The sequence below is a fragment of the Polyergus mexicanus genome, unplaced genomic scaffold (genome assembly GCF_030449975.1).
Source record: "Polyergus mexicanus isolate NDT 795.1 unplaced genomic scaffold, iyPolMexi1.0 SCAF_12, whole genome shotgun sequence".
Lineage (NCBI taxonomy): Eukaryota > Metazoa > Arthropoda > Insecta > Hymenoptera > Formicidae > Polyergus > Polyergus mexicanus.
This window is the reverse complement of record NW_027223332.1, coordinates 6,810,248-6,834,827: the sequence shown is the minus strand read 5'-3', so window position 1 is coordinate 6,834,827 and position 24,580 is coordinate 6,810,248. Positions and strand designations below refer to the sequence as shown.

The window sequence follows — 24,580 nt, the reverse complement described above, 5'->3', positions numbered from 1 at the left end:
GCTTACAATTTACAATCAGCCCGACCGGATTCTCTCGCGCACGCCGATCAATTTTACGAACGTGTACACGCGCCGTCCTTTTTCGAGCTGTTTGTCGCGGTGCATAAATCAGTTTGCGCAATAAATGCATATTGATATATAAAAGCGGCGCGCTCTCGCAATTAACTCTGATTGTTACCTTTGACCGATTATTCTCGCTGTAAAAATTTTGCAGTATTATTACAGAGCTTATTCTCCGCGTTTCCTTGCACGTGCTCTTTCGGAGGCATCTCTTTCGGATTGCCTATCGTTCGTTTCATCCGCGACGCATCAAGATCAGTCGACCCCGATCACGATCATCGTTTGCTATGTATATTTTTTTTTTTAATCCCCCAGCGCGCATTCTCGAATTTCGTATCGCTCGTATTTCACAAATATCGGATCGCACGCGGGTCGTAAAGTATTCCCAAAATTCTCTCTCTCTCTCTCTCTCTCTCTCTGTCTCTCTCCGGGCGTTTAAACGGCCACGCGCGGGCGTTTTGCAAAATTTATTTTCGCGAGAATGGACGGGCGGTGGAGACGGCGGCGGCGACATCCGTTCGCGAAGCACGATTCGCAGCCGATCCGCGCGCGATTGGCAACGGAACGGCACCGATGGACCACGAGTAATCGATTTTTCGCGTTCGATGGGGCAGTGTAGCAACTACACCGTATATAATCGCGAAACTGCAGAATAATTTAATAATGCCGTGGACCGAGCGGCCGAATTTAACCGCGATCGCTCGCACACAGTTGACTATATGCCGATGTACAAAACGCACGCGGGCATTTAATGGAATTGAAACGGATAATCCTCGATGCTATTGCCGCTTGTATGTCTCTTGCCTCGCCGCGATTTACTCTTTCTTGCCGGCCGTATGTTTTGCGGGGCATTCGACGGATCGTTCGTTGACTCGATGCAAAAATAGTCGGCTTCGCGTTAACCCGCTTCGCTCTCTTCCAGAGCTCTCTTGGTAAAAGTCGAAAATGCATATGCCACTGCGAGCTCTTGTCCTCGAATCGGCTGGTGCGATAACTAAAATTCGAAATTGCTCCGTGAAAATAAATGCGCGAACAGTTAAAATAAACAGAAACAGGGGGAGAAGTCGGCGAGGGACGCGAGCGCATATTTTTATACGCCCGGGGAAAATATCGGGGTGTGAACGGCGGACCATTTTCTGGCCATTTTTCTGAGGTGTACGATGTGGCGAGTCGTGCTGTATTTGTTTTTCGCGCGTAACGAGTTTCGTATATAGACGAGATCGTTATTTGCACGCACGATTCGTTACATACTAATTTTAAAGTGCGAACTATACAAAACGACGTATGTTTTATACAAGCGATTTTATCGAAATAAAACAATAGCTTTTGTAATAGTCAATTGGATGACAGAATTTCAACGAATTTAAATGGATAATACAGGAGAAAAATATATCCGAAAGACTTTATTTTTTGAATATATTATATATTTTTTGTACTTTTTTAGTGTTATTCGTGAAACGTTCCATCTAGCAATATCGTCAATTTCGGAATGGAATGCTTGGATTTTATGTCTATAAAGAATCTCTCTCTTTCTCTTTTTCTTTCTAACATAGTTTCAGAAGTTTACGAACCAATATTACTTCGTACACATTTGATGTACAGCGAAATTGATAGCCAATCGAGCGAATGAACAAGGGAATACATGTAAAAAGTTGGAAAGGTTTATATCCCCTTAGTCAGATGAAATGCTAATCGCAAGCACACGAGGAGGATGAGGCAAGGGAAGGAGCGACACTCACGCGCAATCCGATGAAATCGAACGCGAAGGATATCCGATTCGGGAGAGCGTCAGCTCGCCTGTCTCGCACGATTTCATCCGCGTAGAAATAGCCGCGTCCGTCTGCAAATCGAACTATATGGGCTGGCATCATGGAATTCCTAAACGTGAGCCAATAAGAACTTTTCCAATTGACTTCCCTCGCGGCTTAATTCACCAAACGTAAGTAGCGAGGCGGATTGTATGGCGAGCAGAAGGTTACTCAACGATGACGTCGACGACGACGACGACGACGACGCCGACGACTAGAAAGAGGAAGAACGAAGGAAAGAGGGGAATTGAGTTGGTACGACCGCCTCGGAAGGGTGAGCGAGGATTGTCCGGAAGGAGTGTGATCCAAAATTCACATCCGCCTGCGTGCGATCGCGAGTGGCTCTGATTTCAATTTAGATCGTCTGCGGGATCCGCGCGACCTGATTTCTTTCAACAATCTTCCCTCTCCCCTCCATTCCATCTCGCAGCCCGGTTTTATTAGCGTCATTCAATGGAATACTTTGTATACAGTGGTGCGGCGAAGCCCAGCCACGAAGTCGGTCGTAGTCGATCGAATTGCGAGACCAGCTGTGAGGAATATGGATGAGATCCGGAAAACTCGGACTGCCCCCGGATCTTTTAAAAGGACGATAAATGTAATAGTAAGTGCCGGTTAGAAGATTTATTTTCAACGATGAGATGTATGTGTATACGTTGAAAATTGTTTTTCTTCATCGCGAGGCGACAATATTTTTCAAGTAAAGACTTGTTAGCGTTGTGCGAACTCTGTAAAACATAATATTAAAGATATATATTCTTCCTCGAAATAAAGAAATAAGTCATTAAAGTATAAATCGATGACGTAGAAGGCGAAAGCGATAAAGAAGAAGAGGAACGCCTGGGGAAAAAAATACTGCTACTGGGATGCGATTTATCGGTGGGGCCCGAAAAGGGAAAAAGTCTTTGTAGGATTGATAGTGACGAGGGTTCGATGTCGAGGCGGGGAGCAGATTGAAGGGAGAAAGAAGGGCGAAACGAGCGAGGGAGAAGGAAGGTGGATAAATGGGAGAGAGAGGAAGGGAAAATGGTCGGATATCGACGTAGTTTCGTAAAGTTTCGATAAGTCGGTCCCGAAGCGTTTACTTCCTAGTGAGCACGACTGCCGAGCCGTAGGATGGAAGACTGAAGGAAGTCTAGACTTCGGAAGATCAAAAGGTACCGTCGGCCTGGAAATAACGCGGCTCTGGGTGTCTGACTTCGCAGTCGTTGAGTTTTTGGAGAATCCTCCTCTTGCGCCGTCTTTCGCCTCTTCCTCTTCTCCATCGAGTTTTACCTTCTTTCCTGCTCCCCCGCTTCTACTCTTTTTGCCCCTCAGAGCGACGTGATCGTCTTTCTTCTTGTGCCGTAAGCAGGTCACTTCTATGGGTCACACGATTTCGTTTCGAAACGCGGTTGAATCCCCGAATTTGGTATTCAGCTACGGCTATCACCCGACATAACAATGGCACTGTTAATTTTTCTGCCCTGCAAAGCGTCTCTATAATTGCCGCTTTATAATTAAAGCGCAAATTTCCAAAGAAGGAGTAAACCCGCAATAATCCATTAATTCAGTACAGTAATATCAGACGACTATTTCACATAGACTGTGATATCCTAGCAGGAAACGCAATCCTAGGAAGAGAATCGCGCGCCCGCAACATGAATGAACCGGCCTACCTTTTCATTTTTGCTTCGTTTCTTCGTTGCGGAAGATCTTCCGCGAGATCAAAGCACACGATTGAAAGTTTGATGCGATTATATGTCCGCGTGTAAGAACCAATTGCATCTTTTTCTTGATGGAGAAACCGAATAAAGCCGCGATCCTGCTTATCCGTGAAGAGGTGAACAAAACGCTTCGACGCTCGGCCCCTTCGTATTAGGATTCTATTAACCTATTTTCCCGACTATCGCACGCGCGGGTCAAGCCACAAAAGAGAACTCTAATGACATTTCTTTTTAACGGTCGAGAGGCGGTGGTGCCGCACGCGCGCCTGGTATCGGAAAAATAGCTTTGTTTCGCCGCGAGGTAAGACAGGTAGATTGCATTCCTCGCGAAGCGAAGAAAGTATACAAGTGCGGAAGTGCCGATTGTTTCTTTACGGCGAGATGTTGAGTATTCGCGGGGAAAACTTCCCCCGCAACTCTCTTCCGTTCGCTACCGATCGCGTTCGAGAAACTCGTTGGCGAATACGTATACAAGCGAAATTTCATTGCAAATCCGATAATTGTTCCGATTCGCGCTGTGTCATAAGTGCACCTCGACAATTGCCTCATTCCTTGTACAATTTCAACGTCAGCGAGGGGATACGGTACGTTCTTCAAAGCCGTAGAAATTCTTTCATCTCGTACAAGGCGTTTTATTTTCAAAGAATATATTCATGATTTTATTTTTATTACTGCGTTTCACCTAATGTTTTTTATAACATGTTCTTTGCTGTTTCGATCTACAGTTTTTACAATTGCTGGATTTGATTTATATTGCACGCTTTATCATTTGATTATTTTCTTTTCTATTTTTTTTTTTTTTTTGATCGAATAAATGATTAATCGTTTTCTTAAAATACAAATTTTGTAGATTTTATTACATAAATAATATCACGCTCGTATAAATGTCTGCGGTATTGCCTTTATTAATAGGAACCGCCTGGAATCGCCATAGTTATTATCGCGTCGATTTAATATCGTAATAGCGATTTCATACTCACGCATAGTTACGCGCGGAATCGCATTTATATGCATCGATATCAAACATTACCGCGGAGAGTGCACGACCGATTATATAATTACTACTCGTGGATACGCATCACGATGATATTTGGCTCTTGCCCGATTTAATCGGATGATGCGATCGTAAAATTTTCATTTCCAATCTGGCAAGTTGGATAGCAGCAAGTTCATGGAACGAAATAATTCCGCGTTCTCATTTCTTCACGATCGATATCTCTGGCCATTTTTGGTTGGCTCATCTTTACGATGAATCCATAAAAAGGCAAAGCGGTATATTCCGAGAAAGAGCCTAGAAAGTCAGAATGGTTTCGGAATGGGAGAAGACAAGGCATAGAGTGGGAGGAAAATGGTTTTCAATATCCCGGAAAAGGAATCGCAAAAATTCGGATATTAGCTCGCTTCACATCGATGGTAATCATATGTGAGGAGTCGTCGGTCTACGAGAGAGCGGCAAGGGTAGCCTAGAGGAGAGAGAAAGAAAGAAAGAGAAAAAGAGACGGTGGGCGAGAAAAGAGCGAACGCGAACTCGACTCGCCTTTGAGGTTCTGCCAAAGAACATTCCGTACGAAAAATAAAGCAAATAAATCGCGTGCTTCAAACGTTTTATGTAATGGGAAACGAAATAGGATGTTGATACGACGAGTTGTTTCGCGCGCGGCACCGGCTGCCGATTTGGTTGTTGCGAATTGTGTATCATCTTCTGCATCGCGCAGCCTGTATCCGCCATCCGTATGGTATGCGTGTGCGAATTCGGGAAGACGCGAAACGCAAAGCCGACCTCTAGTCGCGTTTCTGCGTTGGGCCGCCTAGTACAGCGAGGAAAAAGCCAAGTGATCTACGAGGAAAAATATCCAATCTACTCCTGTCGGTCAAAGGGAAAGTATCTCGAAGCAAAAAAACCGACAGAATGACGTGAAGGCGGCAACGTCGAAGTAGACGAACCCCAGCCAGAGGTGGTAGAGAGAAGGAGTTTCGCATCGGCGCGCCGAAGTTACTCTAAAAACGTCTCTTAGTCTCGTTTTCTTTGGCCACCTTGTAGTTCAGTTTGTTGCACGTAATTTATTGCGTGGTCTATATTTGAACGAATACTTCATCGAGTATAGATAAGAGATCGATGAATCAGTATTACCATCGGTTATCGGTTTTCGCTATCGAATTTAATTGACGTCAGAATAACGAAAATCAATTTTATTTTATAAAACTCGCTTTATATAGACAATTTATATGTTGCAATACAAAATCTGGGTCAGAGAATTCCATTTAGAAATTTTATATGACATGTAATACAGAAAACATTTAAACACGTTAAATATGTATACAAATCAAAATATATATCGGAATACGCAACATCGAGACATGTGATTTATAAAATTACTCGTAGAAATAAAATTCTATCTTGGATATATTATCGTAAATTATAATCTGAAGAGAAACAGTTTATATATATAAAGTTTTATATATATATATATATGCTCTTTATTAATTATTACAGTTTTATAGCAATTTTAAAATATAAAGTGAAGAGCATTATTTTATGAACTCTTATAATACGAAACTCTGCTTCGTCATAATTTTATTCACTCCGCTATGATAGAAGCACGGATATACTGATGAATATTCATTCCCGGATATTTTCGCCACGTTGTACATTTAATGACAAATGCGATCAATAAAAAAACCTTAAGTACTCTCTCGAGCGTATCGTGGGGTGCATTTTAGGCGGCAATTTTTTCTCGTTGTTCCACACGGATAGCACCTGCGTGCGCAGATCGTTACGAAATTGCATGCTACGCTCTCATGCAGGTTTAAAAGCTCAAGCGTCGTTGTGCGGCCCAGACTTGTTTCTTGATACCCGCAGATGCTTTTCGGTGGATTTACAGCCGACAGTACGTATGTAGGCAAGTGCTCCCGGTGCCACGATGGGCGAGGAAGGCTTTGCCCGGATGGGGGTTTACAGAACGGAGTCTATGGGAGAAGGAACAGGGAGAGAGAAAGAAAGAGAGTCCTCCTGGAGGCAGGAGGTAGCGATAAAACCAGCACCACGGAGGCGCGTCGGCCGGGATGTTTTTAAAACTTACTCCTCCATCCGCGCCGACACACCCACACCATTAAAAAGTACATACCGGGAAGATCCTCTCTTCCTCCGCAATTTCTCTATCGCTCTCTTTCTCTCTTTCTCTTTCTTCCCCGGTGTTCCTTACCCCTTCCTCCCTCTCTCGCTCACGTCGTCTTCTTTTTCCTCTCCAACAAGCGGCCTGTAAAGTTTGCTGTATGCTACGTCTTTCGGCTTCACCCTGACAAGAATACACGTCACGCTCGAACAACTCACTCCGCAATCTTCCTATCTTTCTCACCGTTTCGCTACTCCTTCCTACCATTTCCCGTACCGCGTTCCATCCGTTCTCGTTCGAGCCAGAACCAGAAACCAGACAGGAGCGGATTCGCTGCGTCTTGCAACCTCTTGCTCGCAAGATTTCGGATCACGGGGGTAGGGAGGAGGAGAGATTGGTGATTCGCGAGCGGAACCCTCGTTCGCGCGGATTTAAATATCTGAAAACGGACGAGAGAAAACGCCCTTTCCGCCACGCGTTTAGTAAGCCCTGTTTCCCTTTTCTTTTTTCACGCGCTAGAGCGTCAATCTCGTATCAGACGGGTGCCGGTCTCCACCGTCTTCCTGTTAAAAGCCGGGCTTCTCTTTTCTACTCCCAATCTCGTCTCCGCTTCCTCCACTTTTTGCCGTCTGAAAGCTCGATAGACTTACGGCACTGGCTGTGCGCTTATCTCCGAGTTACGTGCGAATATATCCGCGAGGGTGCTTACTGGTATAAAATAGGTTGAATTTAAGCGACTAAATTCGATAGAAGACAATTTATTCGGTATTTTGCTGTATTATTTTTACTATAATAAATATTTTGCATTGCCGTAATGCGAACGTTTTCATTTGGAAGTTTCGAACGCGGTGGTTTTTATTGAAATTTAATTTAACATGACATAATGCACAATGATATTGATCTACTTCGTACAGCAACAAAGAAAAATTTTTGGCATAGCGCATAAATATTGCAAATAATGGATGATTTTTTAAACGGCGAGGATTACACTATGTTCGATTAAATAGAGACAAATATTTTGCAAGACATTTTAGAACGTCGTATATTTTCCATCTAAAATATTCGTGAAATGCATGTTTCGTCGCAAAATGTCGGGTTCTTAACTAAAATTTGATCGGTCGCGTATTTACTCGCGCCATAGTGGCAACGCGGCCCAACTTTCGCGAGAATCTCCTTAAGCTACGTACACACAGTTAATAGATCAGACCGTGCGATAATCGGATCCGCGCCGCGTCGGTGCGGCAATAACGCCCTTCTCCCCAATCCGGGGGAGCTCTCATTTTTCGGCGGGCGTCTTTAATTAAGATCTTCCGTAGAAATTTCCCTAGCGTATTCTGTCAGGGGAGAAGGAGACTCGGAGGAAGAAGCTCACCGAAAGCGTCCGCAATTCCTCGATAAACCGCGTTGAAAGGAAACTCGTTAAAACCAATCTGCCAGGGATCGAGTCGATCGTTTTGTACCATTCGACTGTGGCAAGCAAGGGAGGGAACGAAGGGCGACCAAGATCACGTGGAGAGCCGTTGAAGGACAAGCGAGAAACAGCTCGAGCGCGGGCGACGAAGAAAGGCGATTGGAAAGAGTCTAAAAAAACGAGAAATTTTCCATGTCGTTCATGCAGACACCGGTGCTTAGGGCGGCGAATTTTATCCCTGATCACATCAACATTGTTGATTGCCGAGAAAGGAAGAAACGGCGATCTAATTAAAAACTTTGGGGAGCTCGATCCTTACAGCCATTTGCAATCGACACGTTCATTGGCGTAGACAAGCAGACGAGTTAAAATCGAGGATACATGGAGAGGAAAATAGTTGAACAAGATTGTCTATCTTTTTTGGTCTTTGCTGGGATACTACAAATACCATATAATCTATGAGATACTAGATATAAAAAAAAACAGGATAGATATAAAAATATATTTAAAAAGACAAATAGAGATATAGAAAAAGAGAAGAAGGAAAAAGAAATGAAGATGGAAGAAAGTGAATTGCCCAAAAGCAGCAACTATAATATATAAAAAGTGAACATGGCAGGTCGACTAGGACAAGAGGGTAGATAATTAGACAAGAAACACAGGCCTCGCTCCAACTTCAACCAGCTACCTGCCTCATCCGATTTTCTCTCCACGCTCGAGCCCGTATTCTCTTTAATTAAATATAAGCGTCAGGCCTATCTCTGTTTCTCAAATCCCGCCCGCCTTCTTGTCCCGCATGCATCCTTCGATACTTTCGCATTGAGTTCCAGACATACATATCTATGTTTATATAATAAAGGCGCATATGTTCTAGAACATATATTGCAATTAACATTATTGCCGATTAATAATTTTCATTACATATTACAAATTATTCTTAACACTGTAATATCTGATTCACAAAAAATGCTTATTAAATATCATATTTTATTAATTACTTTTAATATATAAGCTCTCTTTCTCTTCATCTATTATACATATCTTTCTTTTCTAATATACATATAATTTTTCACATCGTACGTTATGTGTATCGTACACTTTCAGTCAAGTCTTGATGAAGAAATTGAATTACCATTAATCAAAACGCTTTTAAATATCTTGATACATTTTATTAATTAATTTAATATTTATGTTAATTTAATATTTAATATTAATATTACATTTTAGATAAACGCGCTAGTTTCTGCATTGTAATAATATGTCGTTATATATAACATTAGTATAATAATATTATAATAATATCGCAATTAAAATAATATTCATCTTTGCTGCCATTATTTTTTTTTTTTTTAACTACGGATTATCAGCAAATGTCTTTGAAGTATTTATTTGTAATGCTGCAGTACGATTTAGAGTTTTGTGTCCTTTTTGAATCACCGGCGATTCGGTAATAATTAGCCTGAAAGCATGGTGCGAAGTTTTGAATTCTCGATTAGCATCGCCACTTGTCAACTTCTCCGAGTCGAATACTCGTTCATTCTCGCGTTTTATTATTATTGAGCTCGACTCTATGAAATCGTTATTTGCCTTATCAATGAATGTTTCATTAGGATCAATTTGCTTCGCGGAGTTTATAACAAAGTCATTATTAAAATCAGATTTCGGAATATCTATTAAAGAACTATCCGAACTTTGTAATAAAATCGATGAATTTATGTGTGAGATATTTTTAGTATTAATTGAATACGGCCTGACGCGTGTTTTTCGCCGTTCTCTGTTGAAATCAAAATTTATTGGCAACTGACCACGCGATATCCTAGTTTGATTTCTATTTGCGTAATAATTATTAACGTCCGGCTTTATGTGCTGGTAATCATAATTGTTTTTATGTTGTTGATATTTTTCTATTTCATCATTATCTTTCACATAAAGAGGTGATAAGAGCGTCTCATTAAGGCGCAACGGTTCGAAATTAGTACTTGTGTGATTTACATCGCGATTATGCCAGGGAAATCCAGCAATATCCATATCGTTCATGGAGGAAGCTATTCGCTGTTCACTTACATTGTTCGGTGACTTGAGGAAACTCTCGATTGATTGCCTGTGCGTATTCAAGGAATCGAAAACTCGCCGAAATATCCGCTGATAAGTTTGTTTTTCGTGCTTAGGAATGGTATTATTCAAACGTGTTGCTTCGCTTTCTACGAAATGCGACGATATCGAATGATTCGGAGCGAGCAAATTTGCGAAATGCGCGGTGTTCATCGGCGGATGATCCGCCGGCACTACGTGAATCAAATGCTTTTGACCCCGTTGATCAGTACCCAGGATCAACTTGGGCGCCAATTGATTCGCTTCTTTCACGGTTTTCTCCATGGGCCGAGGTCGATGTCTCATATTTCTAAATCGGTGCTTCTGTTCGAGCGGCTTGTCGGTGCTCGCGTTCCCCTGAATATGATTCTCTTCTTGCGAGATCGAATCCCGTTCCGTCAACTGCCAGAGATCCTTCGATCGATGATGCTGTTGGGCAAAATTGTTTTCGAGATTAGGTAGAGAATTTTCTGAGCCGTTGTTATGCTGCGTTCTGGTAACCAAGATTGAGCTCTGTTCCGTCCCGGATATTACGTAATTATAGTTATTGGGCCAGAAGTTGCTCGTGCGGAAGTGATCGTTCATTTGTGAGATTATAGTCAGCTGGAAATCATGTCGCAACGGGTCGGAATCTGATGGCCGCTTGACGCTCTGCAGGATCCACTTGAATAAGGGATTTCCCTGTGTTGCACACGGATCGCAATCGACGCATCCGTCCTCGCATAGCATCCAATGACCGTTGAGCAGACGATAGACATTACCGTGCGATAGAACACCGTCGCTCGAATACATCGCAGCGATCGGACTACCGTAGAACGAAGCGTCCAACGGGCGCTTTTGGATTGCCTTGATATCAAACGATGGCGGGATGATCGACTTGAGAATAATATCATGGAGGACGATCTCTTGAGTTGATGCGAGATACCACGGAAGTGACGGTATCGTGGGATTGTATCGCTGATGATGCTCCGCGTGTCTGAAGAGATCGCCATGAGTCCGAGTAAATAGAAGAAGCTGAAAGAAGACTCAGATTACATCGTCGCCGAATATTTACCTGGTGTGTATTTATAGTACAGCGCATCGGAGTTTATTCGAACTAGACGACATTTCCGGAATTGCCCTCAGGGCTGTAGTGGTGAATATAAAATTATCGTTCGATGCATTTTATATGCGCGTGTTCCGTGCCGAAACAATCGGCAAACTATCATGGAATCCAATCGAATCGGATCGGATTCCGCGCGAAAATATGTAAATAAATCATTCGTTGAAATTTTTAACCCGGGCGATATGTCGAGAAACTCCGCGACGCTAATTATAAGAAGACGGAAGCCGAAATTAATTCTGTCGCCAACCGAGATAGAGACGAGATTTAAAAAGTCAGAAATAAAAGATATTTTAAAACTGATCGTTTGCACTCACCGTCATCACCGCGTAGCTCCCCTTTAACGTATACATCATTTCGTAGCCGCGGCCGCCACCGCACTGACCGCACACGGAAAAATCGCGAAAGAAGACAGAAAGAGGCTGTCTCTCACCTGACGGATGAGTAAATCATACGGACGCCGTAACACCGCCGTGCTATCGAATGTCGAGGCGTTCGACTAGATATCGGCCAGAATGCTGACATTACTCACAGCTAAACATTCGCCCGGTGATCAAACAACGTAACTCAAACATCGCCAATGTCGGCTTTATCATGGGTAATTCGAGAACGCAGCTATATAGATGTACCACCACTGAATCATTCATACTCGAAACGTTACTCGAGTCTCTCCAGATTTTCTTATGATGATGGAATTTAAAGAAGAAACATTTTCTTAAAAGATTTCTTCCAAGAAATTTCGATATTTAATTTAATTATTTGAAGAACATTTTTGTAAAATAGATCGTAAAAAGCTGAAAAATTCTTTATTTAAAGAAATTAATCAAAATTATAAAGACATAATTTCACTGGTTTTCGAATTTTTAATCTTCAGAAAATATGACTTATTCGTATTATCTCTAATTCATATATAATCCGGTTAGGAAATACGGAGATTTTAATTCGTCCCCGGCTTCACGATACAGGAGAATTCATCATCGTCGCGGAATGGATATGCAAGCGATATAAATACACGATCGAGCTGACGTCGATCGTATCTGTCAAACGGAAACGCTCGAGAATATCATATCCGGAGACTCGATAAAATATATATGGTTTGATGTAATCTGCTGTAGTGCAGATAGCCCGATTCTCCATTTCATGTTTTGGTCTACCGGACACGTGCAGTCAGATAAACCAAACTTGTTTGTAGAGGAATGACACGCAGCGAATTATTGTTTCATTAACGCACCACATTCATGATACTTGATTTAACAATAGAAAAGATTGAAAACTACTACACTGCAAATTGCAGTGCAGAATCTTTATAATTTGTATGGCACTTTTGAGATATAACACATAAATGTTATAGGAAAATATTTTTTCTATTATTAAAGTGCAATATGCACGAGAATTCAAAAAGCTATTATATATATATATAATATCCCAAGGTACATCAAAATTAATGATTACGACATGAAAAACGATTATGTGAATATTAATTTCTTAAACGATATAATTACTACTAAGCATATCATTTTATTCATAATAAAAATTAATTTCTTATCAAGGCTTTTTTAATGACATGTTCTATAATACAAATACTTTCCAAAGGGGCACGCTACTTGTCAGGCATATTCGTGGCGCCAACTATGAATATAGAGGCGAAACTTTATTTCCTTAATCTGCTGGATAAGGGATGAATGTAGGAACAAAAGGCAATTGATTTTCAAAATTGACAATTTAGTCAATATCTTTCATAATAATCGTACTCGTATTCGAAAAGTCGAACATAATTATGTTCCTTACGTGATTCCTGAGAAATTAATTATTCGTGTAGAAAAATGGCGGCGGAAGCACCCACAGTGACTAACGTTGTCAGCCTGCAAATTTCTCTTCCTCAAATGCTCGATCTTGCTCTCGGAACGCCGGAGGTAAAGCGATCACGAGACACACAGATCATGCACGTAATAAATAAAACTGACTGACAGAGTCATCGATTTTAGGTTGGCGTAGTTAACTTTAACATTCTTCATAATTTCCTCCATGTCTTGTTGCAACAAATAAATTTACAAGCTACCAAAGTAGAATACCGTGACGAAAACGCTGATCGTATTAAAGTGAGAAAATTAATACAAGAAATAATTGAATAAAAAAAGTGATACAAAAAAAATCTTGTTTTCCCGTATATACATATTTATGCAAAGACTCTTATAGACGATGGTCCAGTCCTTGAAGCAGGGACCTACTCTTTATCTTCAGGAATACAACATTACCAATGGTACTGGTAAAGTATCGCAACGAATTCGAGAAGATACGGACGTTACAATATTTACGGAAGGTACAAATCTTTGGCTTTCCGCGTTTTATATTCTCATGTATTTATTTAATCTATCTTAAGTTGCGATACGTATAATAAAGCAGATGCAACTTGACTCAGATATCCAACCCTCTGCGGAGGAAGATTTAAAAGTGACGAAAGGGGTAAAGCAAGAAATAGGTCCTGAAAAGGAAAGCGAACCTCAGACGGTCATTTTCGTGGAACCTGTCGTAAATGGTTCTCCTCCTACAGCTTTAGCATTTAAGGAACTCCAACAATCTGTGCGTAGAAAAAATTATTTTTTAAATAAACGTTACTATATACGTAGACGTGATAGAATCGAAAGATATAATTAAATTAATAAATCAACAATAGGTGAAACAGTTACAACAGCAGTTTCAAGCTCTGGAGGACTTATCTACGACTCCGGAAATAGTCGAACGTTTAAATGGCAGAAACGGAGGTCCTGTCGCAGATGTGTGGCAATTCATAAATATCAATAAGAGATTAGATGCGAGCGAACAAGGTATCGAGAAGGTATACTACTTGCTAATCTCGTAAACCTTTTCGACCGATAATATTTATGCAAAATTTTAATTAAAAAAAAAAATAAAAAACAAATGGAAAGAGAATACTTAAAACTTACTGAAAACATTATTATAGCTCACGACAATGGTACAAGATGTGATTAAAGGCGATATTGGTGTAATTGCAACCGCAGACATGTCGTTAATTAACACAAGATTGGGTGAACTCGAAGAGAAAGTTGCAAAGATGGAGCAGAAGCTCACCGATTTGCAAACGATTACCAATATTTTACTTGAAGATATATCACCAACTGCCGATAATCATGTAACAGCAGCAGCAGAAACCACAGAAACAGCAACAGAAGCTACAGAAGCCGCAGCAGCAGCAGAGATCGTAAACGATAAAGACACCGTACTATTCCCTGTAAAAGAAGAAACGGCAAAGGAAATTTCTAAACCAGCAGCTGACAAAATTACGACAATCGGCAAAATTGCTGCTCGATTGACGATTCCGGGTAATAAGCGCTTAACAATTTTATATAAAATTTAATTTAATGTAAAAGATATGCTTATTTGATTTATAAATTTTTAATATAGTAGCTATTGTGCAGTTTTTGAAATGTATATCAAAAATAGTTTACTAAATAGAAAATGTATTTAGATGACATAGCAGAAATACGCCAAGATGTCGCTACATTGAAAGTGGATGTAGCTAAGATACAACAGGAGCTACAAGATCTTAACGAAAAAGTTGCACGTGCGTCTATTAATAACTTTGCATTTTTTTTAATATTTATTATTTATTTAATTTTATTATTTACATATTATCCTTGAAACTATATATATAGAAAGCGAAGTACTCACAAAGACAATGGTTGTTGATGCGCTAACGGTGCAAGAAAAGCCTGCTGTTACAGAAATAGCTAAAGATAAAGAGAGAATAGTTGAAGTGAGTGATGCTGCGAAATTAGAGCAGTGCCTAGAAGCTGTGAAAAACGTGGAGACGACGCATGGCAAAATCATGAACGATATTACTCAACGGGTGATTGCATTGGAGAAAGAAATCGAGCATTTGTCAGAAAAAGTGAACGTTATGCAAGCAACGGATAAAACAGATGACATTGATATCGATATTAATGAACTTGTTACAAAAATACAAGGAATAGAAGCGGATATGGAAAGAATCGGAGAAACGATAGACAAACTGTTCGATGATAAAGCGAAAAAAGAAACGCGCATTAATGTACGAGCTTCTAGTAAAAATCAATTAATTAAAATATTTTTTATTTTTACATTAAAAATCAATCAACTCTAAATTAATTTGTAAAAATTGCTTCTTTGTCTTTTATATAATTTATTCAAGTGACTGTATTTATGATGATTGCTTTTACGCTAATAGACGTTGCTGGAACAAATAGAACTTCTAAAAACTGTTAAAGCAGACAAGGAAGATCTCGAAGATGCTTTAGCTGATAAAGCGGATACTCAAACCGTTAACAGAAAAGTATAAAGAAATATCACACAAACTTGCTGATTCTTATTTTTTATATAGATTAAAATACCACAAAGATCGCTGTAGGTATCACACGATCAATTCGACGCTGCCTGTGACGATCTCTCGCGTGGTCTCGAAGAGGCGATTGATAAACTGACTAAGCAGGAATCGATTTGGCAACAAGCGCTTGACGAAGTGCAGAACGAAATTGCGGCCAAGGTGGATAAAATCGAGATGACGCCTTTAAAGGACTTTATGAATAAGAAATTGAAGTCGCTTCAAGAAAAGCTAAAGATCATGGCCGAGGCGAGGCGCGAGATCGAGGCGGCTGGAACAAAGAAGCTGCTCAGGTGAATATTTTAGGCTTGCGGATGAAATTTTAACGCGTCCGCAATATCGATCTCTTCTTCTTCGTTTAGAGATGTTCAGTGTATATCCTGCGACAAAGACGTTGTGATGAAAACAGAGGAAACCGGCAGATTTCGTGCCGAAGCGTTGCCTTGTACCGTCAGTATGAAGCCTTATCTTACATACCAATTGGACCAAGTTAGGAAGCAGCAGAGAAAATTGCCACACAGCAGAAATATGATCCAATTTGAGGCGGCAATGCAGGAGGAGGCCAAGAAAATAAAAGCAGCAAAGGAAGAGATGCTCGCAAGAACACCCCGGTAACTAATAGCATTTTATTCGATCTCGAAAAAATATTACGTGCTACATATCAGAAAATAAATAATATAAATTAAAAATATAACACATAAACTAAAAATATAGACTAAAAAATAAATAATATGAACGGTTGATGAATATATTATAATTTAAAATATTGAGATCTTTTTTTTTAATTTTTTATACGAATGTACTCCTTTCTCGTTACAACTGTAAATTTAATGAATCTTATTACCTTAAATTTTATATGTTTAATGTATTCAGAGATCATTTCTGCAACCGATATTGCGGCGGGAGTCACACGATCATGACTCCTCATCAAAAGGTTATGCGGGTAGAACATTTTTTGAGCCAATGGGGACCCCAGACAGTACAATTAACAGACGGTTTAATAAAGGGGAAAGACGGTAAGATGTATCGTAGTCGCTTATTGCCGGATAAGCTGGACGTCTGCGGACCGGCTTGCTGGGAGAGTCAAATTAGCGAGGAAACTCGATCCTCAGTGAGCTTTAATATAGGAAATCTCATCATAAGCGATTCAAATATTTATTTCGCCCATGACATGTATATTATTCCACCTTTATAGGTTTCTCAGGAACATGCGCCACCTACTTCGACGTCATTTCGTAAGTCTTCGCCGATTCAACGAAATAACACTGGAAATGGTGAGCGAATAATACAATATCTTGCATTCAGAGAATCAGTCATTATTTGGCAGGAAAAAAACTGTCGTATAATTAAATAAAATCAAATGTCAAAAATGTACTTATATATATAATTATTACAATTATTATTGTTATGCGACACGTGTGATAATTATTAAATTGCATAAAATATTTTCCATATTTTTTGTTGTTGTAAATTGTAGAGAGGTATAATGCAAGAAAACCATTGAAGGAACCGAGGATGTTTGAACTGGCGGAAAAACCGGTATGCCATACCCATTTAAATTACTGAAAATATCGAAATATAAGCTCTCCATATACATTTACGCTCCCGTAATTACGTTTAAATTGGCACAGATTATAGAAGCGAGCCAAATGACACTGTCACAAAAAATTGTCGACGAACGCCCGTTATTTATCCCAGCTGGACTTCAAGATGAGATCGTGCTATACGAAACTAACAAAGTGATAGAGGGAAAATAAATGATAGAATAGATAGAACTTAGTAAAAGGAAAATTATGATCGAAATTCATTTATATATTAATAATTTTAGATGCTTTTTTTGAAATGATACGGATTGTAGAATTTTGTAAAAATTTCACACAAAATTTTTCGATTCCCTCATGTAAAAAGATTATTTTTTCTAGAATCATGTAACAGCGCGAAATAGTAAAACCTTTACAAAAATAGAAACAAATGACATGTGTAATGCCAAATTGGAGTTATTAAACATTTTATTATTAATTAAGAGAAATTTTCAGAGTACACAAGACTATCTAATAAAATCGATTTGGAACATTCGTGGTCTGCTTGCTGGAACAAAAATATTGGCTCGTACTTTACGAATGCACAGTTCTGCGAGATCGCTTAAGAATATTGCACATCGCCGTCTGAGATCCGTTTACGTTAAAGGGCGTAAACAGCGCTCAAAGGTATTCATTGGACTCACTCCGCATTGCTCGATTTTAATATTATATACCCTACAAACGCGATACTATATGCTAGTATTTTATTTATAATAATATAAATATATATATTTATATATATTTATATATTATATATGTATACGGTATTATCTAAATGCTACTTCATACAAATTTCAAGGTACAGGAAGTATCTACAAGTTAGTATCTACCATATAATTTACGTACTACCTCTCGATAAGTAATATTAATCTACGTTTACGGAATCTCTAGAATTACAATATCATAGAATTACAGCTCTATGATTTTGCGATTAAATCGACGGCGTACAGAAATCTCATCGTTATCTCATACCCAATGCAATAAATATAATATGAAATAAATATATAGATTATAGTTTCAATGTATCAATCGCGCGGGACTATGGGGACAATATAATGTCTTAAACGTTAATATGGATATGCATTATCGATTACAGTTAATAATACTGGCAGCTTAAAATACGTACCAATTACACTCAACCTAATCAGACGCGAAAGTAGAGAGTGCCACGTGCATAATTCATATATATATATTTCGATTAAATTTAAAATATTGCTTTAATTAGGAAACTAATAATCGTTTATACCGATATCGAGAATTGTCAAACAATTGAAAAAGAGACTCTATCAATTATTCTTACACGATGCTGGCACTCGCTACCGATCGTCGTACAAGTTCCCTACGTTACTATTCAATATTAAGCAAAACTCTTGTTTTCGCGATAGCTAACGTAAATTCGTTCACAACCATTGCGAATCGAATTCCTAATCCAAAAAATTATTGTGACATCACGGACGTCTCATCATCGCGCCTGACCAACGCATCGTTGCTGACTACGTAATAATACAATAGCAAGATTAATTATCTATTATCGTTGTCGCGCGCGCCCGCGCGACACGAACAAGGGAAATTAAGTAACAGATCACAGGTGAAACTAGGCTATCTCTGTAACAAATTAATATCACATGAAAAAATATGTATCGGTTGCATTCTATCGCAAAACTTTTCCGCAAATGTGTCGCTAAGGACTGTCGGACGGATGACTCGGATGACGAGCCACCGATGATTCAGATTGACTTCAATCATCTTTCCTCTTCTATTCTTTAGTTGTGTTCATTATCGTCACTCGCATCTCTCTGCAGAAAAGCACGTTATCATCTACGACTCGTGATTTTTTTTTTTTTACGAGTTTACACAGAACCTTCGCCAAAACAGCGATTGTCTCATCCAATACTTGTAATCGATGCCGATTCAATTTATTATTGTAAATTACTTACCCTCGCTTATTGATCTAAACCTAATTAATTACTTATCAATGACGACGGACAACTAAACCCTGACTAAATGATTACGATTAGAAGTAAAATTTGGCATTTTTCTCGCGCTCACTGCGCTTTTTATATTTTCTCTCCTTCGAGTGGATATTAGGATTATATTTATTGTAGCTTCCAGCTCACATCATGTCGGGCCGTTTCTATTCTCGTTACACTCTCCGTTAAACCTAAGTACGTACATTACTTCCTGCTTCCTTTCTTATTTAAATAACCGTTTCGTAAAGCAGCGTTTCTGATCCCATCTAAATAGTTTCTTTCGTAGAATCCACATGACCGCGGACTTGAGGAACAACCTTTTGAAATAAGTTGACAAAATCAACCGAGTAAGGCGTTCTCGCGTATACTTTTTCGAATCGTTGATCTCGAATTCATTATCTCTCGTGAATCTTATTACCATTGGCGCCAAATTGATATTTGTACCAGATAATATCGCATCTCGAGACTTTTTATTACGATGCTTTTAAAGTCGCAAAGTCCGTATGTCGTCCGTATATCGTGCCGCATGTATCTACTTATGAGGTAGGTTTGCGCGATGTTTTCGAGGAAGACGAAGCATGTTCACCGATCTTTACGTTTGCAAACTCGGATACGTAATCGTCTCTATCGATTCTATTGTGAAACGGAAGCTTGGACTCGAGTATAGACATGCAAAATTAAATCGTTATGGAAAAGACAGACGACGGTGAAACATTATGAAAAAGTTTTCCTTCATTCGGAGCGAACCTGAGATTCTTCATGCATACTTTAACACCGACTTCTCTCACAAATTGCACGAATCCGGACGTCCTCGCCTAATCGATCGACTTGTGCACCGTTAAGTAACTTTCTTCAGTCACTGTTTATACTTTTGTACTGTATTCGTACTTTCCCCTGTAACATTTTACGATGAAAGCGGTTTATCCCGTCGATGCCATTATTGTCCATTATCTCTGGCTCTCTTCGTGCGGAATTCGATTCGCTCAACCGAAATACGAATTGATACGGAGAATCTCGGAGGAGATTCATTCAACATTCCGTTTACCGTATCAAAACTCATTCATTGCCAAACCGCGCGCTTCGGCGGGAAAAAAAGCAGATTATCAAAAGAGGTACAGCACCTTAAATGGCGCTACGATAGATGCGCTACAAAAGCTGAACTATAACTGGATGCAGGAGACACATGTGCTCGGCACCGCGTATCGGAAGACGATTCACGCTGAAATGACGGACCATTTCCGGTATATTCTCGAACGGCTTGCTGAACTGTCCCAAGATGTAAGCGTTTAACTCTTCATTCTTTTGGATTCGCATATGCATGAAACCCCGAGCGCTCCTGAAAAAGATCAGAATAAAATAATTATAATGCTCATCAAAGAAAAGTTCGCCAATCATCAAATATAAAAACATTAATTTACGTGACACTTACTTTAAAGACAGAGAATAATCCTGTTTGGTCGATTCGCTGTTTCTCACCAAATAGCTTCCTTCTTGATGAACTCGCAAGAGACCTTCCGCCTCGATGCGCGTGATGGAACCGTGATACCACCTAGATAACAAATCTCTAATCAAGTATCGCTCTCGTAAGTTAATCTGCCCGCGGGATTTTACAGTCGCAAAAACATTTCGCGAGAAATGCTTTCATGAAATTCCAAGAAAAATATGGGAACATATACAAGAGAAGACAAAAGCGCGTAACCTTATATGAGAGTAGCTTGATTCTCGAGTCAAGATAATTTTACCGCCGTGTCAAGACTCGAAAAATTACGACGAAAAGCGTCCGACTAGTCTCGGTATACTCACCCTTGTCTCTCCAAAGGAAGCTCCACGTCAACCAGATCAGCCGATATCCGAGCGGTACTAATCTCCAGTGGTAAACCGAGACTCAAGCCACCAGGTTTTTTCGGCGCCAATAAACCACCGCACGGAATTCCGCAGCTCGTCCCCGCCGCGTTTCCACCAGCATCCAGATTCAGAGTCATCTTCGGGCGCGACAGACCGCCGCCTGAAATGAGTCATCCGACAGTCAGACGCATCGTGGTGCTCCCACCAGTAAACACAGATGATATACCGACATGTATAGAGTTCCCAGCAATCTCTCTCTCTCTCTCTCTCTCTCTCTCTCTCTCTCTCTCTCTCTTGCGACGGGGGTTTACTATCCCTTAATAATTGCTACAAATCAGAACTTGGATACGCTGAATAACAGGCAGATTAAGCTGCGTCATCTATAGGAAATTGTTATGGCATTGTTGACGTAGTTTTGTTATCACTCTTATCTACCCTTGCCTGGTGTGAGGGATTGAGATTAGAATTTAGAATACAATACAATACTGTTATTCAGCATCAAATAATAATTGATATCATATATATAAATAATGATAAACGATAAATGCTTCTAATATTCTGAAGATAATATATCGTGGCAGATCGTTGTTAAATTAACACTAGAATTAAATAGAGTGGTAGCGTATAATAATTTGCATAACATAATATGTTTTGAAAAAATTAATATTAAAAATTGCTTTTCCTAAAACAATTTTGACGTATATTTTTCGAAAATTGTGGGCTATTCTGTCACACGCGCATAAAGCGTTTATTTTAATACAATTTTTTATAGTTGTAACTTTTTAATTTTATACAGTTGTACACTTTTGCTGTTATAACATCAATGTGACGAAAGTTCTCCGCAGACAACAATGATCAACGAAGGACACTTTGTGTCCTTGGAAGCGTCCCTGAATACGGCAGTGTAGGGCGCTAATTTCATTTGTTGGCGCAATCTCTTAGCGGTTGACTTCTCGGACGCGTACATGATGCAGGTACAATAAAATTGCTCTGACAGGTGTAACGTTGAGTTAGTCTCTTTTGTGGCTTAATGTGCTCGGAGGGCACGCCAAAGTGGTCTCTTCTGACGAATATGCAGATGCCTCAGCAGAGCCGGATAAATTAAAAATGAAATATCTAGAGTTACGGAATTATTCGGCATTAAAAAGTTTCAACGAATTTTGTGTCTAAAAATGTATGTTGAAAAAAAAATATGTATGTATGTATGTATGTATGTATAATTTTAATTAACACACACAATTTTATTTTTATAAAAATTTTATTTAAATCTTATAAAATTATAGATTATAATATTTAATATAAGAAATTAAATGCATCTGCCAAGCAATTATCTTTATTAAACTTTTAGCTGAGAAAAAATTTTTCTCAGCTCACTTGAAAAGTTTTTCAAATATATAACTTAGAATAGAAAAAATATTTCTCGAGCATCCTGTACACGCGCATCAAATTACGGCGAAAGGAAGACCGACAAGATCATGGCTATCTCTCACGCGCCATTTCTATTCAATCCCTTTTTGCGAAACACAGGTTTCGGGAATGGTTAAACATTAACGGCGGCGAACGGCTAGCGTTACTCGACAAGATTGCGTGGGTCTGTATTATTAAATTCAATCTGGCGATCGGCCGAGCAGATTTATGTTTCTTTCCTTTTCCCTGGAACAACGGTGTAAACGGTTCCTCCTCTCGTCTTCTTTGTCTTTGCCAAAATCTACCTCCAGCCTGTTCTTTGTACATCGCCCAACCCACGGGTAATCTCTCGTTCTGACACTCGTATCCTTATTCTCTCCCCCAGACTGTTTTAATATCCGTCTCTGACGGAAATACGTCTCAATCAATTTCTTCGCGGACTTTCCGACCGTCGCGCATTCCCGCGGGAAATGGGGAGACGTCGAGACATCTCTATACCGGATCGTACAGAGGCACGAGTCGAGAACACGAGTAAACTCCTCCGTCGTGTTCATCATATGTGAATTCGTAGTAACGCTTGTTTGCATTAAGACCTTGCTTACTCCCTTGTGTGCGAGCTTTGGAGAGAGATGTTTTGAAGCGCCGTGCAAAGAAAACAGAGCGATAGTTATGCGTGCGACGATAGAGAGTCAGAGAAGAGAAATAGCGTGTGGACCGAAAGAAGACGAAAAATATTCCTTCGACACGGGACACGCAAGAGGCGTCACCGTAGACACGTCTCCGGGGAAATTCGTGGTCACGAACGAAGCTCTGAACTGAAGGGGGACGGGGGACGCACGGGAAATCTCGCAGGTTTCCGCCACGATGCGCGGATCGTCGTATCGTCATGGATGGCGAACGGAACTTTTAATTCCCCGCAAAAATCAGGACGTATTGACGACGACGTTCCGCCGGATGTCGAAGAGTCGGGACGGTTCCTCGAGATAACCCCGGGAAGTCGAGCAATCCCCGCGCCAGCGATTCGTATTTATTGCCAGGCAAAGGAGATGGAGGGTGGAACCCGCCGTAGAGATTTACGACACCGGTGAATTTACGGCCTCGGGGAGCCGGCATGTCAAACGCGCTTGGAAAGGAGTCAATGGCGATTCCATTGAGTGGCAAGACGCTATTAGATAGAGGATGACACCTTATGATGGAGCGGCCAGTGTTGCCGATGCAAACAATGTGGCTTTCACGAGGAGAACTTTGCGAACTTAGAACGAGCGAAAAGAGACGTATTGATCGGAATAAGATTTGTGATTTTGACGAATCGTCGAAATCGATCGCGTTCACGTTACAATCCGCGGCACCTTCATCTTATAAGCGTAAAAATATTCGCGTCGAAACCCTAAAACTTTCAGAAACTCTCGCGCATGAATTGACCGCAGATGGAGGAGATCTCGAGAGCTGCCGAGTCACGATGATTTCGCAATCTTGAAGACTCGCTACGTCTTTGGCTTATATCGCATCGTTACGAGGCAGCTCTGTTCTCCCCCAAAGAAATTTCGCAATGGTGCCGAAATACCCGAACAACAGATGTGAGATGCCGTTGTCTGGATAGGCCTCGAAGATATCCGCCGACAGATGTTGCAGTTACACGCCCTTGAGCTCTTCTATCCCTCCGTTGACGGGCCCTTATCGACGCGGTAGCAAACACTTCGAACCTGCTCGGAATAGTTGATACGTTCGCGATCCTCATGAAATATGAAGTACAATAGACGTATATCAGACGTTTCCATCAGACGATTCCGATGGTTCTTTTCGTACAATTTGTCCAAAGATCACCGACATTTCGGTCTATGTTACTGACTGTAACATTCATTATTTACGAAATAACTTGCTCTGGGACGTTCATTTTTTATCTACGTACATTAGAACATTAGGAAACAAGTTATTAACAAACCAGCTAACAGTGGTTGAGTTCATATTTATGATACTAAAACAGCTCATAAATTATTTAATACTAATTAATTTGAATTATTATTTCACTGATATTTAGAGAAGATTTATTGCGCAAAATTAAAATAATTAAATTCCTGATTACGTATGTAAATTAAATGCGCATGTAAA

The 24,580-nt window shown here is 40.1% G+C and overlaps 3 protein-coding genes across 4 annotated transcripts in view; 1 reads left to right on the top strand and 2 right to left on the bottom strand.

Moving 5' to 3' along the window:
- Window positions 1-9,441: 9,441 nt before the first annotated feature.
- Window positions 9,442-11,647, bottom strand: LOC138938297 (uncharacterized). The gene is made up of 2 exons (XM_070305162.1): window positions 11,609-11,647; window positions 9,442-11,203 (listed from the first exon to the last, which is right to left on the bottom strand). Exons 1-2 carry the CDS (start codon window positions 11,645-11,647, stop codon window positions 9,452-9,454), a joined length of 1,791 nt encoding a protein of 596 aa, XP_070161263.1. The 3' UTR covers window positions 9,442-9,451.
- A 1,467-nt stretch (window positions 11,648-13,114) lies between these two features.
- LOC138938299 (glutamine-rich protein 2-like) lies at window positions 13,115-17,489 on the top strand. Its single transcript, XM_070305166.1, has 15 exons — window positions 13,115-13,204; window positions 13,277-13,390; window positions 13,488-13,611; window positions 13,711-13,871; window positions 13,966-14,127; window positions 14,254-14,632; window positions 14,791-14,874; window positions 15,035-15,360; window positions 15,517-15,621; window positions 15,697-15,962; window positions 16,032-16,280; window positions 16,543-16,780; window positions 16,865-16,943; window positions 17,147-17,208; window positions 17,301-17,489. The coding sequence occupies exons 1-15, from the start codon at window positions 13,115-13,117 to the stop codon at window positions 17,424-17,426; spliced, it is 2,565 nt and encodes an 854-aa protein (XP_070161267.1). The 3' UTR covers window positions 17,427-17,489.
- Hwt (heavyweight) overlaps window positions 16,551-24,580 on the bottom strand; it is a 115,113-nt gene continuing 107,083 nt past the window's right edge. Inside the window, exons 7-9 of one of the 2 annotated variants that reach the window (XM_070305164.1) lie at window positions 21,023-21,224; window positions 20,649-20,768; window positions 16,551-20,555 (exon numbers count right to left, since the gene is read on the bottom strand). In XM_070305164.1, coding sequence (XP_070161265.1) covers window positions 20,366-20,555; window positions 20,649-20,768; window positions 21,023-21,224 — 512 coding nt within the window. In that variant the 3' untranslated portion in view covers window positions 16,551-20,365. The remainder of the gene's footprint in view (window positions 20,556-20,648; window positions 20,769-21,022; window positions 21,225-24,580) is intronic. The other variant, XM_070305165.1, reaches the window with a different exon arrangement.